At 33.7% G+C, this 20,309-nt stretch overlaps 2 protein-coding genes across 3 annotated transcripts; one reads left to right on the forward strand and one right to left on the reverse strand.

The window, feature by feature from the left end:
* Positions 1–245: 245 nt before the first annotated feature.
* LOC140040141 (dnaJ homolog subfamily C member 7-like) lies at positions 246–15,752 on the reverse strand. The gene is made up of 13 exons (XM_072085838.1): positions 15,609–15,752; positions 14,927–15,015; positions 14,614–14,738; positions 14,167–14,280; positions 13,703–13,777; positions 9,862–9,980; positions 9,429–9,582; positions 9,110–9,274; positions 7,794–7,885; positions 6,928–7,001; positions 4,195–4,341; positions 3,819–3,971; positions 246–3,441 (listed from the first exon to the last, which is right to left on the reverse strand). Exons 1-13 carry the CDS (start codon positions 15,734–15,736, stop codon positions 3,332–3,334), a joined length of 1,545 nt encoding a protein of 514 aa, XP_071941939.1. The 5' UTR covers positions 15,737–15,752; the 3' UTR covers positions 246–3,331.
* A 51-nt stretch (positions 15,753–15,803) lies between these two features.
* Positions 15,804–20,147, forward strand: LOC140040142 (splicing factor YJU2-like). 2 transcript variants are annotated; one of them, XM_072085839.1, is made up of 7 exons: positions 15,804–15,871; positions 17,234–17,314; positions 17,431–17,531; positions 17,918–18,062; positions 18,266–18,573; positions 18,839–18,971; positions 19,158–20,147. In XM_072085839.1, the coding sequence occupies exons 2-7, from the start codon at positions 17,291–17,293 to the stop codon at positions 19,707–19,709; spliced, it is 1,263 nt and encodes a 420-aa protein (XP_071941940.1). In that variant the 5' UTR covers positions 15,804–15,871; positions 17,234–17,290; the 3' UTR covers positions 19,710–20,147. The 2 variants fall into 2 exon arrangements, with proteins under 2 accessions (XP_071941940.1, XP_071941941.1); XM_072085840.1 differs by lacking the exon at positions 15,804–15,871 and adding an exon at positions 16,248–16,349.
* Positions 20,148–20,309: the final 162 nt, after the last annotated feature.

Here is a 20,309-nt window from a genome sequence, read left to right on the forward strand (position 1 = left end):
ACCACTACCTATGCTATATATTAGACTTGATATAAGAAAGCATCCTGGTAATTGGGTCATGTATTTAAACTGTTAAGATGATGTGAAAATACAAAAAACAAGTAGTCCTATAGGATTATTTTGCTATAAATGAACATCCATTACAGGTAGAACTTTCTAGGTAGAAGTAACAATGATCTTAATCCTCCTGGTCACAATCTTAATCATAGTTAATTACACGGAAAACAAAGTACAGATTAGATCGATTTATTCAACCACATGAAAACATCCAAATTTACATTTTACTGAGAAACATTGACTAGTGGTTAAGTATTTATAATAAAATAACATTATTTATGTGCCACAAAAAAGAAATCAACAAATTTTGCGATGGGTTTAAATGTATTCACAGCGAAGGCAGTTGGGTAAAAGAGGTGAAATTACAAATAGAACCATTTTCAGTTTTGAATATGGTAGTGGAGAGGGCTAACAAATTTAGTGAAATTATAATTCCTTCCAAATGATCTACCCTTTTCACCCACCTTACACTATCATCCATATACAGTACAAGTTTCAATAAACAATATAGATATTATACAGTTATCTATATGAGTTAACATTGACAACATTTTATTGACAAAACACAAATTAAAGACAACGGTATACAACATCTTGAAAAAATCAAATGATTCTAAAGGTGAACAAATTCATAGGCACTAATAGGGGGAGGGGGGAATTAGGGGGTGAAAACTACCCCATAACATTAAAATCAAATTGGATGAAAAGAATATTAGAATACAAAGAAAAAGCAAAGTCAAATAAACAATTTTGTTCTATTAGATTAGGGGGAGCAAACTACGCCATAAAGCTCTGTCTACACTATCAAAGTAGTTTCTGATGTGCCCAAATATGGTATTGATATGACATCACGTCCATATATGGGCACATCATAAAGTTTGATAGTGTAGACAGAGCTTAAGATTCAGGTCAAATTGGATAAAAAGAATATTAGAATACATAGGAAAACCAATTCAAATAAACAATTTTGTTCTATTGCATGCATGCTATTACAGTACGTTTGTTAGAAACCCCAGCTCAATAAGTCCTACAGATTGCATTGACATCTTCCAGAAATCCCTACAACACCCATATAAAGGCTAACCTAGCCCTGTTCAATTTACCTGGGAAGATTCATCTTACTACACTTTATTTTATATAATTTATAATTCAATTACAAATATCTAAAATCTAATATTAACCAATTATTTACGATTTATAATGTATGATTATTATAATATTTCCAATTTTATTATATAATTAAATTTGGAAAATTTCTTTCTGAACTTGAAATAACAGTGTTTACTAAATACAAATTGATAAATAAAAAAGAAATTTTCCAAACCTGTACATTGTAAATAGAAAACAACTATTTAAAATAGAGAAATAAAACCATCGCACAAATGATAATATGGTAACTGTATTGTAAGCCCATCTTTCGGTTTTAGACCTACACCATACCTTAGGAGTCAATTCGGACACAGAGAATAACATGTAGATTGTGTAAGTTTTCATGTTAGTCTTCATTCTACATCTTTCTTTATCAGAACTTTCCACATAATCAAATAATATACAGTACAGTACAACCACTCCTTTAGGACACTTCATTGGGTCCTGAAGGTGTCAAGTTATCAAATAATTGACACAAATGACAACATTTTAGCAAGTACATTTTGTCAAGGGAAATGTTCAGTTTACAACCTCAATAGTAAATTTTTTCTGTTTCTATAAAAATATCAAGTTCATTTTTTTTTTTTACAAATTGGCACCAATTGTTAGTGTAACAGTTTTGTAGATTTAATGCGGATTCACACAGAATTTGTTTTGTGTAAAAGCATAAATAACTGTATGGTACAATACAGTATAAACAAGTATATTAACCAACCCCTTAATTTAGATTTCAGAGTAATTTAGATATGCTTTGAGTTAAAATGTTTGATCTGTTTAGTCAACTAGGCCTTGGTTTACCACTACAGCAGTCGCAAGGGGTCTAGCGGGACACGCTCCCCACTTTTGAAAGCTAAAACTGACGACTGTTAATATAAGCAGCCCCAGTCCTTATTAGTGTTCCCTAGAAATCCTCGTATCATATCAAGTCAATATAAACCGTAGACTCTACAGTCCAAAATCAAGTATATTTTAACATCCATAAATGTTGTGGTCAGGCCCAACAAATTAGAAAAACAAATATTGTTGATGTCACTTTAGCTAGCTTCAGCTGCATATTTTATTTGTACTAATAAAAAAAAAGGAATATGCATATTTGTGTAGGTGTCAACTGTGTTATTTGGCAAAATAATTAAATAAAAACATATTTGAATAGTTTTAGTAGTTAGTTTTACATTATTAAGGATATAAAAACATAATTAAGCAGGGTATGTTGGAAGCCCATAGCCAGGTTCTTTTTTCCACAAAAGGTGCAAAAATCATTAATATGATCTCTAGGGCACTTCAGGACAAGGGGAGTTTATAGTTTAAATTTCCTGGCTACGGGCTTGCATTGTTAATTAAGTGTTAATAATTGGACACCCATGCACGCCATTATTTAAGACTCCCCAAAATATAAACAAATGTAATTTTAGTCACCCTTCCTAAAGGCAGTGGCTTGTTGGATAGGATTAGCGGACATTAAAGAATCTTCCCCACCCGATTCCCACCAACCCACCCCACCCTTTTTTTTCTATTTTACTACTTTTAAAGCAAACATAGTGTCTTATTAATAACTTAAAACTTTTTTCAAACCTCAATCATCTTCTTTTCCCAACCATTAAAAACGTAAGTTTTTTTTTTTTATCTTACTTAACTTCTTTGCACAACCCAGACACCTTTGGTCACCGCACAGTATCTGGTTTTCAAAGTGGTAATACATTTTTACCACTTACTATGTTGAATATTATATTCTAGGCATAGGAATTACAATTGTATGTCCATCTGCCCTGTGAGGGTGAAGGCATTTACTGTGGCAGGAAGTTCTTTCAAACAGGGTACTGTATTCAGGCCGTAGTAGACACGTGTTTGTATATCACGCATGTAATGATAAAATCACATATCCAGTATCTCTTGCAGCATTTACATTACATCTCCAAACGAAATGATTATTCCTTATAACATAACATTGTGAAATAATGATACTTTTAGATTTAACTTTAAACTTGTGGTCCTTGCATTTATATTCCATTCCAATCGCACCTTCTGTCAAAAATGACCTTCTCTCTTATTTACACCTGTGAGCACCAACTCAAGTGGTCAGACAGGTACCGGATAAAATCCCTGAGTGCTTTGCCCATGGAAGCTGTTAACCAAACTGGAATGAGAATCCGTGAGGAAAGGAATGGCCATGATGATGATGGCTATGACCGCCTCCACCACTGAAAAACGCTTGGAAAAGATTATTGGCATCAAAATCTGTAAGAAATAGGATAAAATTTAATTTAGTAACTGATTTGATTTGTTTTAATATTACTACTAATTAGCTTTGTTCATTGTCCAACCTAATGCCTGCAAAAACAAATTCAAATTTCATCCATAAGATACGAACCCATGACTATTTAAACACAGGTCATACCACTAGACCACTGAACTTACTGCTGTTGACAAGCCAAAATTAGCAGGGGTATTATTATACCATGTACTGATTCGGTTATAAGCCCGCCCACAACTCTGTAATAATTTTCATGTAAAACCAGCACATTTTGGTACTCGGGAATAAGCTCACACTGCCAAATTAAATGTAAAAATCCAATTGTGTAGATTAAACTTTTGAATATTTTTCATTAACGTACCTGCAAACCCATTGGACATATCTTCCAAATCTTGGCCTGAATCATAGCGATATTTTTTCTTAGCGTCTGATAATATATTATACGCTTCACCGACTTCCTTAAACTTTACCTCCTCCTCTTTTCGTTCCTCTACTGATTTGCTAGCATGACGATCTTTAAAAAAAAAACCAAAACATGGTTTTCAGAACACACTTTGAATACTTATATACTTTCAATATTTGTTTAATACCTACTGTATCTCTACTAAAGTAAACTTCTTGTAAATTAATTAGCATCTTTCACCTTAAAATATATATAATATGTGTAAGAGATAGGCTTCTTCAACATAATAAATATTATATAACATTAATTTTGTAAATAAAAATGTTTAACTGACCTGGGTGGTGGAGTAGAGCATGTTTCCTGTATGCTTTCTTGATTTCGTCCTCATTTGCATTTTTACTAACCGACAGAATCTTGTAATAATCCTTGCGTTTACTTTTTTTAAGTTCTAATTTTGCGTCTTGAAGCAACATCCGGTGTTCTAAAAAATTAAGTAATGTTTAAAGGCTGGCCTGATAATGGTAATTTGTAAGCATATGCTTAAAAAGATGGTTAGAACATCGTGGTACATTTTATTATACAGCAAATAGTTAAAATGGTTTTAGACTTTTATAGAAGCTTATAAAATAGTACCACAGTAGAACCCCTATTAAGGGGACACCTTTATATGGATGCACCCAAAATAGCGGTTGACTCTATATTGGTCATTTTTTATTTCAGTGTCCCCTTAATAGTGGTGTTCCCTAAATAAGAGTTGACTCTATATTGGTCATTTTTTATTTCAGTGTCCCCTTAATAGTGGTGTTCCCTAAATAGGAGTTGACTCTATATTGGTCATTTTTTATTTCAGTGTCCCCTTAATAGTGGTGTTCCCTAAATAGGAGTTGACTCTATATTTCCCTTTGTTTATTTTATAGAAAAGCATCCCTTTAATAAGTGTGTCCCAAAGGAGGGTTCAGGCCTCGAATTTTACCGCGGCCAGTGCCGTCGGTGCCCTCCCAGTTGGCCTCAATGCCCACTACTGGCCTGCCCTTTTTTTTGCGTTGGCCGCGAGTGCCCTTCCCGAGTTTTACCACAATAAAAACCACTGAATTAGATAGAAAATAATGTCAAGAAGATTTGTTTACACGACTCGGACGAGACGCAAAACTATCGCCTGTCTTCGTTGCAAGGGGATTTCCCTAAACGCATTTATTAATACACAACAAACAGTAAACAAAACCTCGAACATTGCAATAGGGTAACCAAAACAATATCATCCCGGCCGCCGTGCGTGGTAAATCATGGTATAGATAGTACATTAAAATACAGGGGTGTAAACTTTTAATAATCAAGCTAAAAACGTTCCTCGATCGGAGGTTACTGAAAGTAATAATCGAGCTAGTCGCCTTCGATGAAAAAAATATTACACGCACTCCTAGCTAGCCTAGCCTATCCTCCCGCCGCTCGCCGATCCGGTCGAAACACACGCAATTCAATGCATTGGGAAAACAATTCTATTTGACGCACACGCACCCTCTGATAAGAAATTTCACACACAAAAAACGTCGTGTGGTGAGAGTACCACGTACGCGCGAAGGATCGGTGGTGGTGGTGGATCGTTGGAAAAACAATTCCTTTTGACGTACACGCACCCTCTGAGAAGAAAATACCATGTGCGTTCCTGCATGGTGTAGTCCATTATACGTGTAAAATTAGGGGTGATTACCTTTAGCACCAAAGTTAAACCTGCACCTCAACCCGAAGATCGTTGGAAGTATATCATATTTATATTTTATCGCACCCACCTCAATAATCCAGCAGACAGATCATCGAAAAATCTTGTTTAACAACGTCGTACACTAAATTACCAAACGCGTTTTTACCGAATTCAAGGAAATGGTATAGTCCAGAATACACGTGCCGAAGGCTAAACAGAGAGAGAAAGGGGTTGGTGTCCGTCCGTGTTTTGAATTCTTATAAATATGGGTTATACTATTGTAACAAAAAAGCTTCAGAAATCGAGACTCGGAAAATAACTATAATTTATATTCTACTACATAATGTAATTGGCTTGATTTTTACCGTGGTTAACACTCTGTGTATGAATAGTTGTAGGTAAGGCCTACAAACAAATTGTTTTTGTATCATGTTTTCTCCGTCGGCTGCTAGCTAAGTAAGGCTGAGTAGCTTGCTGTTGGAAGGGTTTTTATACCTGTTCCGGGCCTTACTTGGTTGGCTTCACATGCCTTTTTATCGCATTATTTGAAACTAAACGAAACATTCAACACAGGACGGTAAACTATAAACGCTGAACATCGTACCTATTTATTATTTATATAGATCGTAAATACACGTAATATTTATATGAAATACAAAAAGATGTATTGTAGACAGTCCTACTCCTACTACTCCGCGATCTGATGAATAGGGGGAAATCCCAAAACATTTTGCGGGTAGAATTTTTTTTTTGGAAAAAAATTCCACCCTCAACCGGAAACAAGCTATTTTTAAATTTTGGCCTAGTTATTAAAATATTTTTTAATTTTGGCCTTGGTGCCCCTTTGATTTAAAACAAATGGCCTTGGTGCCCTCCCATTTGGCCTTGGTGCCCCTAAAATCAATGAAAACCGGAGGCCAAATGGCCTTGCCCCTAAAATCCCCAAATTCGAGGCCTGAGGGTTCTATTATAAACTAGAAACAGTAGTAATGACTATAATTTTTATATGTTTAAATTTTAAATGTAAATATGTATATGTTTGTATGATGTAGTATGTTTAAGCGGATATTAGCCCTTGATGGAATTTGCAGCAATAAAAAAATTGAATTGAATAGAAGGGCACTCAGGGAGCGCAAACCTCTGCCAAGGCATATGAAGACTTAATGACGTGTTCCCATACAGCTAGGAAACCATCCTTTAAAATCTTATGAAAATTGGGCAATAACTTTTTGAGTAATTCTGCTAGCAAATATAGAAAGAAAGAAACACATACACCCGATTGACCTCGTAACCTCTCGCCATTATGAGTTTGTAATACAACATAGTATGGTCCTAATATGAACGTTACTTATCGATCAATATTCTCACCTTTTGTTTTCTGCATTTCATACACCTTTTCATAATCACGTACAGCTTCTTCAAATAATTCTGTTTCCATGAAGCTAAAAAAAAAATTATATTGACCTTACAAGTACAATTTATTTGAATAAAGTAATATATAATTACCGTACTGATGCGGGTATAAGCCCACCCCTCTCGAACATGAAATCACGTCAAGTTTGGGGGGTGGGCTTATACCCGAGGATCCAAAAATGCAGATCGTCAAAAACAGCACATGTACACTGTGTATTCCACCATGCGAGCGAGTGCCCTCACGTGTACGACGTTGCCTCTAAATATACACGAGGTGTAGAGTGTCGGAAAATTAAGTTTATAGTTCGTGTAATTTATCGTAGAATATCTTATTTTAAACATCAATTTAACAAGAATTTATCAAGCAGAAAAGCAAGTATACAATGTTTGTTAAATAGAAATGTACCAAAGAAATTTAATAAGCTTGTTTATGGCAGCCGATACCAAATAGTGGTTTTCCCGTTTTGCCGACTTGTAGCGTCGTGTGTGAAGCGATCTTCGACCGCGATGGAGTGTAAACAAAACAGGACCGCTAGGCCTCATATGGCCTAGCGTATATTAGCCTAGCTTGGTTATGATCAAAGGTAGGTGTATTCGGTGTATGGACGTCGCCAAATACAAAATAATGTATTACGACACGCATTGTAGATCTTCGAATTAATGGGTGGGCTTATACCCGAGTGCCTCATTTTTCATGAAAATTAGTCAAAAGTCGGGGGTGGGCTTATACCCGAGTATGGGCTTATACCCGCGTCAGTACGGTAGTGTTGTAGGTTTTAAATTATCAAAATAAAATCAGCGTATGTATTACTAGTACTTACCATTTTGCACGTTTCAAATATGCTTTTGTATATTTTGGATCTAGTTCTATAGCTTTTGAACAGTCTTCTATGGCTTGTTCCGTTTTCCCAAGCTGAAAATGATTGACACATAAAACTTTTAAAATATAAACTAGTTTGCTTGACAGTATATATTTCTATTTTTAAATCATTATTATTATTATTATTAGTATTAGTATTGCAATAAATTCACAATTTTAAAGTGGTTGATTTCAGGAATAATAAATGAAGAATAACAAATGAGGATCAAGCTATCTAGACAAGTGTCTATAGCAAGAAAAGAATAGAAGATAGCATGAAGATGATCAAAGTGTCTATAGCAAGAAGATTATCAAAATGTCTATAGCAAAACAATCAAAGTGTCAATAGCATTAAGATTATCAAAGTTTCTATAGCAAGAAGATTACAGTATCTATAGCAAGAAGATGAACAAGTTTATATATCAACATTTTTTATAGCATGTAGATTATCAATACAGCGTTTCTATAACAAGAAAATGATTTGAAGTTTCTATAGCAAAAAGATATAACTATTGATCACAGATTAGACCATGATTCTTTGCAAGGTATGTAGAGGCCATTTAGTGATAAACTTGTCTTACACTACTAATTATGTCATAAACATTACTTAGCAAATTACTACTAAAAGAAACTAATACCCCTTTCACACCAAAACTCCGGAGTGTCTCCGGAGACACCCCGGGGTTTATGACCATTCAAAACGTCGAGAAACTCCGGAGATACCCCTTTCACACCAACCTAGCAACACCGGGGTTTATAAAATAAAATTGTAAATGTCGCCCTCTATTTTGTTTGTTTACATAGCGACGATCATTAGAATCATTTTAATTAATAATATTTTAAATTTAATAATTACTTTCAAAAGTCTCAGAAGTAATATAATGTTTTATTTATACTACTTATTATTTTCTAGACCCGCTATATATTTTTTACAAATATTTATAGTGTTTTAAAATAAAACTAAATAAATAATTGATTGCGCGAGGATAACCTTTTGACCCGAAACACTCCGGAGTTTGATGTTGGTACCTTTCACACCAAAACACCGGGGTGTCCCCGCAGTTCATTCTCCGGAGAATGTTCAGCTGTTCAACCCCGCAGTTTTAAACTCCGGAGTTGCTTGATTTTACCTTTCAGCGGGGCGTCAACTCCGGGGTGTCTCCGGAGTTTTGCTTTTGGTGTGAAAGGGGTATAAAATAATTATATTGTGCTTCCTTTTAAATAAAATTTTGTAATAAAAAAAACCATAAAATTAGTAAAACACAAGTATGAACTAACCCTTGTTCCAACAATTGCTCTATTCAAATATATTTTAGCATTCGTGAAAACATTGAGGGGGTCGATCTGTAGTGCTTCCGTGTAAAGGTCATAGGCCAACTGGTTTTTCCCCGACTTGAAAGCAGTGTTCCCTTCCTCCTTCTTTACCTTTAACGATTTACATTTCTGAAGAAAAAAAGTTTTATAAACTAAATTTTCGATTTATAGAATTTTGTAAGCCGAACATAATACTGTATCCCAAATTAATTTTAAAAAAAAGTAAAAATAAAAAAATTAAATACACTACAGTATATAAATGTTTAAAATATGTTTAACGTACCTTAAATGCTAACCTGGACTTGGTGTGATCTGGCGCGAGTCGTAACGTTTGTTGGAAGTGTTGTATTGCTTTGTCTATTATATCTTCGTAATAAAAACACAAACCCCTAACATAGATGGCATCGGCATTCATCCCATCTCGTTGTAATAACTCACTAAAATAAAGGAAAAAATAGGACTCTTTTTTTATTTAGTTTGATTTTGGAGTTCTCATTTGAATTCTAAAAAAACACTAGTTTAAAAATTAAACACTTCGGTGTCAATTAAGGTTTACGAAAGTTGGAAAAGCACTCGAAAAAATCCGTAAAAGCAGAGGCTGATATAACTACTTAAAAAATTGTGAAACATTCGGCGTATTTCCAAAATGTAAAAACTAATTGTAAGCAGTAGGCTGTTGAAACTAATTTTTTAAACTTGAAAAATGTTTAACTCACTTCAAGGCAACCTGTGCTTCCCCGTAACGTTTTAATAACACTAGAGACTCCGCCCTTTGAACTTTGAACCTAGAACATGCTGGAGCCAGACTTATTGCACGTTCCATACAAAACAAAACCTGGCAGAAAAATAGACAAATATTAATGTACGGTACATTTTATTAAGCCACATATTGATCGAGCCTAGGTCTAAGAAAATAAACTAAATTGAACAAATGTTAATCAGTGTTCAATATGTTACTAGCTCATGTACATTGCTTTAGAAATCCCTTCAGATTTAAAGTAGAAATTCTCCTTTGGGACATTTTTCTAGGCACAAAATGAACAACGCGTAAGGCCCCTTCATACTACTACTGTCGCTCTAAATGAATTAGTGGAAAAACAAGTCTTAAAGTGGTGACATCCCAGCTCATTCTCCCCACCTAAAATTTCTAATATTTATTTAATAACCACAACTTAATACGCTTATAGTCCAGGAGTATTAGACAAAAAAAGGGCCAAAGGTAGAAATAAATATGCTAAAGCTGAATTTTTTAGGATAGGTCCCCAATGTTGTCTGGAACAACATACTAAAATTCCCCAGGTTTCCCCGTTGTGCTTCAACCTGATTGGGCCATTTTTCAAAATGGCGGCCATCTTAACATTATTTACCATATTTTGACAACCAGTAGGTGTAAGTAAACAATTTTGGTGTCAAAATACTCAGAAGACCAATATTTATATTCACTGTAATGGAGAAGTTTTTAAAAAAATGACCAGAAATGCCTGTTTTGACCTTTGACCATAAATTTGGATTATCTCAATATCTCATCAACGACTGGCCGTAGAGAGTTCAAAATTGTCCCAAATTATTCAGAATGCCCAACTTTCTATTCACTCTAATGAAAGAAAAATACTAAATTCCTTTAGAAACCTTCTATTCTGACCTTTGAACTATTGACCTAAGCATATTTTGATTTTATAGACATCTTGGTGATCGATAGGAGTACATAAGCGAAATTGGTGTCAAAATACTCAGAAGACCCATATTTATATTCATTATAATGGAAAAGTTTTTTAAAAAATGACCGGAAATGCATGTTTTGAACTTTGACCCTAAATTTGGATTATCTCAATATCTCATCAACGACTGGTCGTAGAGACTTCAAAGTTGTCCCAAATTATTCGGAATGCCCAACTTTCTATTTACTTTAATGAAAGAAAAATACCAAAAACCTTTAGAAACCTTCTAATTTGACCTTTGAACTATTGACGTAGGCATATTTATTTTTATAGACATCTTGGTGATCGATAGGATACGAAATTGGTTTCAAAATTTATAACTTTGACCCTAAATTTGGGTTATCTCAATACCGCATCAACTACTGGCCGTAGAGACTTCAAATTTCCTAAATTAAGCAGTGTGCCCAACTCTCTATTCACTGTAGTTAAAGAAAAATACTAAAAGCCTTTAGAAACCACCTATTTTGCCATTTGAACTATTGATCTGGCCAATACAATATTTTATATCATAATTATATAGAAATCTTGGTGATCGATAGGAATACATAAGCGAATAATTTGTTGTCAAAATATTCCAAAACACCCATGCTTTTTTTACCTTTGACTTTAATCACTACATTATAATTTAATAATTTAAGTCCCAAATAGCATGATGGACATATCATACCATTCATCATGCCATGAGATGTCAAATTTATCTTAAACAGCCTAGAAAAAATGTCCAATGGACGAATAATAATATTCATCAATATAGATATGAGGCCATAATTTCAGGTATCAAAGGGTCACAATGTGTCATTTGACAAATCACCTAAAAAATAAAATACAATATGAAACTCTTACAATTCTATCAAGATGGATTATAAAGAAATTGTCACTGTAAAGTTGTTATGGTCTTCAACAGATTTTCATGCCCTTATTTTATTAACCATCATATAGTCCTGAAGTATTTTCGATTTTTAGAAAATGTTCACATCTTAAAGATAAATACAATAATTCTTTTAAAATTAAATTGCATCATATCAGATAAGAATCGGAGGTATGACTAGAGCCTAAAATGAGACTTAGACTAATAATAACTGATAAATGGTTGGGTGGGTGACTACAGTATGTACAGTGTGCAGTTTTAGACAATTTAAAAAATGTTATAAGATAAATTATGTACTCCAGACCTATATACACAAAGAAATGTAATAGTGCAGCTCAATTGAAAAAAAAAACAATTTTACCAATAAGTGTGTGTCAAATCAACCAGTAGTGGTCTCTGCTATATATTAAATGGCACTGCCGAAGAGGAAACATTTCAGAATTGGTGTAGCTCCAAAGTTTAAACATGGACATTAGCCATAGAGAAGGCGTGGCATTTTTTGGAGGACTAATTTCTAACCTTAATATTTCAAGAATAAATCAATAATAAAATTTGTTTGGTTACTAATGAATAAAAGAAGTGAAAACAGGCTAAAGCCCAAACAGACAGTAAAATGTATCATATATATATAGTTTAAAATTGGGGCTTGGTTTGTCTGTTTAGCATCTGAGCAATTTGGAATGAATTTTACCTCTCATGGCAATGGCCATACTGATGAATTGTTAGATTCTGTCTATCTTTATGTCAACTTAAATTTAACTTTTTGCATCTAAGCCCTCCCTCTGGAGCACGGGCTATTGTCGGTTTATACAGGTAAGCTAGGCACGAAATAAGACTAATTCTCATTAAAATGTAATGATTAAGGTCAAAGGTCAAAACACTTTCAATCGCATTTAGTACATTAATTTCTATAAGAGTAAACAGAAACATGGGTGTTTTGGAATATTTGACACCAAATTCCCTTATGTATTCCTATCGATCACCAAGATTTCTATACAATTTTGGTATAAAATATGACCAGATCAAGGGTTCAAAGGTCAAAATAGAAGGTTTCTAAAGGAATTTGGTATTTTTCTTTCATTAAAGTGAATAGAAAGTTAGGCATTCCGCATAATTTGGGACAACTTTGAAGTCTCTACGGCCAGTCGTTGATGAGATATTGAGATAATCCAAATTTAGGGTCAAAGTTCAAAACATGCATTTCCGGTCATTTAAAAAAAAAACAATTTCGCTTGTGTACTCCTATCGATCACCAAAATGTCTATAAAATTAAAATATGTCTAGGTCAATAGTTCAAAGGTCAAAATAGAAGTTTTCTAAAGGAATTTGGTATTTTTCTTTCATTAAAGTGAATAGAAAGTTGGGCATTCTGAATAATTTGGGACAACTTTGAAGTCTCTACGGCCAGTCGTTGATGAGATATTGAGATAATCCAAATTTAGGGTCAAAGGTCAAAACAGGCATTTCTGACCATTTTTTGTTAAACTTTTTTATTACAGTGAATATAAATATGGGTTTTCTGAGTGTTTTGACACCAAGATTGTTTACTTACACCTACTGGTTGTCAGCATATGGTAAATAATTTTAAAATGGCCGCCATTTTGAAAAATGGCCCAATCGGGTTGAAGCACAACGGGGAAACCCGGGGACTTTTAGTATGTTGGTTCAGACAACATTAGGGACCTATCCTGAAAAATTCAGCTTTAGCATATTTATTTCTACCTCAAAGTCTAATACTCCTGGACTATTAGTCAAATTTTGTAACAAACCAAAGAATTGTTAACTAAAGCTTGGTTTCCACTAGGACACAACACAAGGACGTAAGCACAACGCAAGTAATTTCACCAATTGCAACGCAATGGATGATGATTTATGGCATCATGATTGGTCAAATTCCTTGCATAGTGTCTTAGTGGGAACCTAGCTTAAATAATAATCCTAAAATAAAGCTTTACTTATAATATTAAATACCTTTCTAAAGTCTTCTTTTTCATATGCCTTCTTGCCTTCTGATATAAACTTAAAACAAGCTCTAGCCGTCACAAGCTGAAAATAAAAATAAAATAAATAACATAAACACTAAACTGATATTTTCTTGTACCCTTAATATAATAGAATATTTACTGTTAATTGTTTGTTCCAATTGGTGTTATCTTAGTAAAGTTCGATTTGCTTTATGCCGTGTGCTTCCAACATGATATTGTAGTTTAAAACAATTCTCGACTTTACTTCATTTTGGAATCGCACGGTGTACCGCATCACAGTACTTTACATCACAGTACTTTGCATCACAGTACTTTACTGGTGTTTATACACAAGGCAACCCTTTAAACAATATCATTCATTAAAAAATGTATTCTCTTTAGGAGGACTATGTTTGATAAATGGCCAAATTGTTGCTGTGGAATGGTTTTTTGTTAAAAATCCATGCTTACCTCATTTTTTGCTTGTTTGTTATTTGAATCTAACCTCATGACCTCCTCTAGCGATCGTATTGAGCCATCAACCTCGCCCAATGCTAGGTGACACTTGGCTTCTCGCAAATGACCCTAATTTAAGGAATACAAACTTATCACATTTAGAAAAGCCCCTTTAAATCCCATAAAAGTAAAATGTAGAGTTACATTTGCAATGATAAGCAATACTCCTCCTCTAATACTGTACTTTAAAATCATGGACTATTGAAATCGACCAGAGATTTTTCGCTGTTTTTAATGCAAATGTACCCTTACAATATTAAAAACTTATTTTTATTATTGATAGTTGAACTCATTAATACGACGTAATATGGAAAAAATCAATATTAATCACTCAACTTCCTTGAACTATGGGAAATTCCTGGATTGACTTCATAATTTGTAAGACAATGTAATATTAAGCACCTTTAAAAAACTAGGATCCAATCTAACTGCAGTCCTTGCGTCTTCCAACCCGTCTTTAAATTTATCCAGCATAATATAACAAGCAGCTCTGTTTCCATAGTAACTGGCACATTTCGGACACAAATCTAAAATGTAAATATGCAATGACTGCTATTACGTATTGGTAAAGAGAATTCATTATTGAATATTAAATTTGGTAAGAAATTGTAGATAAATTAGGGATATGAATATGAATTGACAAGTTTTGTTTTTCTTGGACTGAAGAATTGATTGTGGTGAGTGGATTTTTTTTTTTAGTAATTGAACACCTTACTGATAGCTTCTGTGTAAAGGTCTATTGCCTTTAAATATTCTTTCTGAACATAAAATGAGTTTCCCTCTTTCTTCATATCTTCAGCTTTTCTATAAAAAAAAATCAGAATGAAATAAATTAAGTTTGTCAAGTATTTTATTTTATTTTTTTGTTATTAACCTGTGGAATACAAAGTAGGGTTTACTCGGCATGCGGAAATTACTCTGACCATAAATCTATTTTTACAGGTCCACGTTCTGACCATTAATCCTATTTGATTTTAAATAAAAACACTGAATGAGGGTACTATCAGTACATGAATAGATTATAATTAATACAACTACACACACATTCACAACACAACCTAGGCAAACACCGGTTGAATTAAAGTCAACAAAATTTACAATGAATATTAATAATACCGAATAACACACATAGCCCTATATAAATGTATTATCCTTGGTTATTGATCGGTTATCATCCAATGTGAGTCACTTAATGTGTTTCTTATATTTTCTATTTTTGAGTATTTTAGGCATTTTTTTACGATTCATTAGGCTTACTCATTCAATGAGTCCCGTCTACTTTCTATATAGCCTCGATATTTTGACAACGAAATTTGGAATCTTCCAGAAGGTACGTCTTTTGTTACATAAAAAAAACCACACATATTCTGAATTTTAAAATAATTTTTGAAACCTACTCTTCGGGGGTTCTTTCGTCTTCTTCTTCTTGTTCTTCTTCCATTGGTTCTTCTTCATTTTCTTCCATTTCAATGGTGATCTCTTCGGTCGTTTCTTCAATTTCTACCTCCTTGTCCATCGTCGCCATGTTTACTCTCTCTGCGCCGAATAATTTCCTCAACCGTGGAAGAGGGCAGTGTCGCTATTTTTTTTCTTCACACAACACGACACGTACGTACGTACACACACACACACAAACAAGAAGAAGTACGATTTTATTACGGTGAGAAAATCCACCACAAACTTTATTTTATAAATGATTTAATTTGTATTAGACACTAAATATATAATCTGAAATTTCTAAGTTTAGTCTTGCCTACTCACTTAAATAGAATTAAAAAAAATTAAAATGGTAAATTAATGTAGGCTATAAAAGGGGATCTAGCCTAAAGACAGGCTAGCTAGGCCTAGGCTAGACCTTCCTTAACTACTCCTAGCTAGGATAGGCCTAGTAGTAGTAGTCTAGGTAGCTCTAGTAGTAGTAGGGGGATAAGGGGATATGACCGGTTGGGCCGCCGACAAGTTGAGCCGCCGGTGATTTCTATGAAACGCCCAGTGCATGCGTCTTTTACGACATTTCGCGTAGTGATTAGGATGGTGTCCAGAGTACAAGTTCATGGTCTTGGTTTATTGTGTCATGAAAATAAATAATATATAATTACATATAGGCCTATTACAATTAACACAGCAAGCAAAGGAAAGTAGTAATTAATAACTAATATTTAATAATTTAATTGTTTTTAATCTTTCGAGGAAAGAATTCAGTGCACTCATAATTTTTCTCGCGTGTAGGAGGCCTACCACGTAAAGTCACGTTGTCTCTCAGGACTAATTACTAATACTTAGAGTATTAACATTTGTTCGAATGAGGTTAAATACATATTGTTTTTTATTTACTAATCTTTTAATATCATATTTTATTGAATTTTAAAATGTTAATACACAAAATATTTTACTAAAAAACGTGATTTTATGTAATTATTTTACCGAAAAATGGAGTAGGCCTAGCCTAGTTCATACAAACAACTGCCGACTGAATGAGGGGCAACATGTTTACATCATTTTTGGCTAAAAACATCACTGTATTTTGGAATCTACAAGCCAGATTTTCATAATTATTTCTTTAATTATAATATTTAATAATATACTGTATATACTAAAAACCATGATATATAAACGTTTGAATGTACATCGTTATCCCTAACATAAATTGACCGAGCACCGGCGAAAGTTAGCATTTGGCGTTCCATAGAAAATAAAGTTTTTCTGGCGGCGGCTCAACTTGTCGGCGGCTCAACTTGGCCTAATCCGTAGTAGGCCGGGCCGCGCCTGCTGCTGCTGGGTGGGCACTGGGTTGACCTGGCCCTCAACTCCACACCATAGCCCAACAAACAAGAAATTGAAATCATTGAGATGAGAGTGCTAGCCTTGATGTTAATTATTTTTTAAATACAGTATTAAAATATCCATCATAAAATGCTTCTAAAGATCTAATATTTTAATAATGTAATTTTAGTTAGCTTTTATTCAATCAATTATTGTTGATATTAAATTTAACCAAATAAAGCTTTTTTTTACACTACAGTACAGGTAGAGAATAAGATTTTCAACAAAAAGCCATCAATAACAACGAAACAAAAACATGTCTGAAAGAAAAGTGTTAAATGTAAGTATATTCATTCTTTTTTAAAGAAGGTATTTCAGAAAAAAACTGATTGTAAAAATTATCATCTAAAACATATCATGACCATTCAATTATTAATGATGATTTTTTTATTTTAGAAATACTATCCGCCTGATTTTGATCCGTCAAAAATACCAAAAGTTAAAGCTGAAAAAAACAAGAAGTTTGTTGTCCGTCTCATGGCTCCATGTCACATGAGGTGTGTAAAGGCTATTTTTTTATTTTTACATTAATATTCCATAAACATTATCATTATTATTAATAATCTTGAAATCCACAGGGCTTCGTTTCAAGATAGTATTGGTTTCTTTTTGAGATAAACCGAATTTAAATGTCAAAGGAATAGAAATGTATGATTGTGTATCATACAGTGTCAATAACCCTCAACATATTTATTCTACAATTTATTGTTTTCCAAATGGTACTTTTATTGCATCTTGTATCTTCTTCTTGTCTGCTTTCTTGGAAAAAAATCACATTATTTAGTTTGCAAAAAGAATCTTGAAGAAAAGTCATCGCGAAGAGAGTCTTAAAAAAAAAAGCAGCTCATGGTATATAATTATCTGAATTGTCATTTTGACACAGATGTAAAACATGTGGTGAATATATCTACCAAGGAAAGAAGTTCAATGCAAGGAAAGAAGATGTTTTGGATATGAACTATCTAGGACTTAGAATGTACAGATTCTACATCAAATGTCCTAAATGTGTAGCTGAAATCTCATTCAGAGTAAGTACAATTTAGTACATTTATATTATAATGTAAAAATGTGGTTGAGGCAGACAATGAAAATCAAAGGCAAGCAATTTGAGTATTGCCATCTAATGTTTGCCAAATGTTGTAGCCTGGGATTATTACTTATATTCTTACCTATTAAGAAATGTTTAATTCTATTGAATCTATAACCTATTCAAAGTTTTAAATTCTTTCAGACAGACCCTGAAAGTCAGGACTATGTCGTAGAAGCAGGGGCAACCAGGAATTTTGAGGCTGTGAAATTATTGGATGAAGAGGAAAAGAGAATAAAGAAACAACGGGAAGATGAAGAAGCAAACAATCCAATGAAGGTGCTAGAGAACCGAACCAAAGACTCCAAACAAGAGATGGACATTATGGAAAATATAGAAGAACTGCGAGAACTGAACACGAGACAAGCGGATGTTGATCACATCGGAATCATAAAGGAAAAGGAGGAAGAAATGAGGAAACGACAGGAGGAAGAGGACGAAGCTGAGATTAGGTTTGTACATTTGTCGTACAGTTTGAAGTTAATACATAATTCGTTTTCCATTATTTTAAAACTAGCCTGTTTCATAATAGCAACTTTTTGTTATCATGCAGCGACAGGTGAATACGTAGCTGTTGAGTCAAAAAGTCAATCTCCACATATGTAGGATGACTTTTAGACTCATTAAACATATTTGCAACCAGTTCAGACTTTATTTTCTAGTTATCAGACTTTTTGGAAGTCTCTACTTTCAATGCCTATTTAATTATAATTTCAGGAAAATCTTTGGAAAATCATCAGAAATAATAATGAAACGTCTAGATGATAGTGGAAGTGAAGAAGACGAAGAGAAACCATTGTTTCAGACTAAATTAACTAAAGGCAAAAGACCAACAGATTTTATTCATGAGGTAATTGTTCTTACAAACTTAAATTTAGAGAGTTAAGAGAACTACACACATCTATCTGGTTATGCCAGAATCACGATAAGAAAAGCGCATTTTGAACTTAAGCTCTGTCTACACTATCAAACTAGTTTGACAAAAAAGTGGAATGTGCCCAAATATGGTAGTGATATGGTCAATTTTTCTTTACAGGATGTAGAGGCTGTATCGAGTCAAAAGAAGCAGAAAGTCTGGGACCGGAGTGTAGGCCAGTTAAAGTCTTCATTATCATCTCTAGTCAAGACCAAGAAGGCACCAAAACACAAAGATTCTGTCACACCCATAATCAAAACCAAAAGAAATCTTTCTGAAACAAGTTTGATTAATGATGAAGAAAAAGTAGTGGAAACAAAAGCTGTAGAGGGCAGTAGTAGGACTGTTGAGCCTTCATCAGTTAACAGTAACCAAAATACTGTTCAGCCTTCATCAGTTACCGGTAAACAAAATACTGTTGATGCTTCATCAGCTAACAGTAAACAAAATACTGTTGACCCTTCGTCGTCTGGTGACGTTGAAAGTGATCTTACTATTGGTCAACAGTCAACAGAAGAGACAAGCGGTATTTCAAGTTTACCGGTCATGGCACATATCAAAGAGGGTATGGTAAAAAAAAAGGAATTAAAGGTCAAATCTTGTGGCCTTGGACTTGACCTCCTAGGAGGGTACTCGGACAGTGATGATTCAAATTCTGATGTATCTGAATGAGGTGGGTTTTTATTATAACCTGCAAAAAAATTATTGTTTGCGAGATCATTTATGGTACATAATGCATCAAATTGTAAAAGATGCTTGCCACTCCCAGTGTCCCTGGTTCAAATCCTGTAAGATGTCAGAAGTCCAGGAAACTTCCAAAGATTCAATAAGACAGGGTGTGATATAAATAACTATTGGCAACATGGCTAAATAAAGAAGACAGAATACAGTAGAATTCATATTGATGACACCTTCAGTACCAAACAAAGTTTCTTCTTAACAGTGGTTGGCAAAGAAACCACATAGTATTTATCTTTACATTAAATGTAGTGACCTTAAATGTAGTGACCTTAAATTAGATCTAAAAGGGTTCTACTTTATAGCTAAATAAAAACAACAGATCCAGCATACTTTTATATCATGATTTTATTGATAATACAGGTAATTGACAATAAATTCTGTTTATATTGTACAGTGTAAAATAATTCAAATGTGTTTTTAATTAATGAAATTCAGAACATCCAACATATTCATTTGCCTTATATGGATGCAGGTCTGATGATTATGAAGATTTGGTAAAAAAAAATTTTATATGCGATCTGATACTGCGGT

The sequence above is a fragment of the Antedon mediterranea genome, chromosome 2, assembly GCF_964355755.1.
Source record: "Antedon mediterranea chromosome 2, ecAntMedi1.1, whole genome shotgun sequence".
Taxonomy (NCBI): Eukaryota; Metazoa; Echinodermata; class Crinoidea; order Comatulida; family Antedonidae; genus Antedon; species Antedon mediterranea.

Coding starts and splice junctions, on each gene's coding strand:
- LOC140040141 (XM_072085838.1), bottom strand. CDS start 15,736: ATGGCGACGATGGACAAGGAGGTAGAAATTGAAGAAACGACCGAAGAG. Junction 13,778..14,166: donor ACAAACAAGCAAAAAATGAG/GTAAGCATGGAT, acceptor TTTTATTTTCAG/CTTGTGACGGCTAGAGCTTG. Junction 3,972..4,194: donor TGCTCTACTCCACCACCCAG/GTCAGTTAAACA, acceptor TTTTTTTTAAAG/ATCGTCATGCTAGCAAATCA.
- LOC140040142 (XM_072085839.1), top strand. CDS start 17,291: ATGTCTGAAAGAAAAGTGTTAAAT. Junction 17,532..17,917: donor ATGGCTCCATGTCACATGAG/GTGTGTAAAGGC, acceptor ATTTTGACACAG/ATGTAAAACATGTGGTGAAT. Junction 18,972..19,157: donor CAACAGATTTTATTCATGAG/GTAATTGTTCTT, acceptor TTTTCTTTACAG/GATGTAGAGGCTGTATCGAG.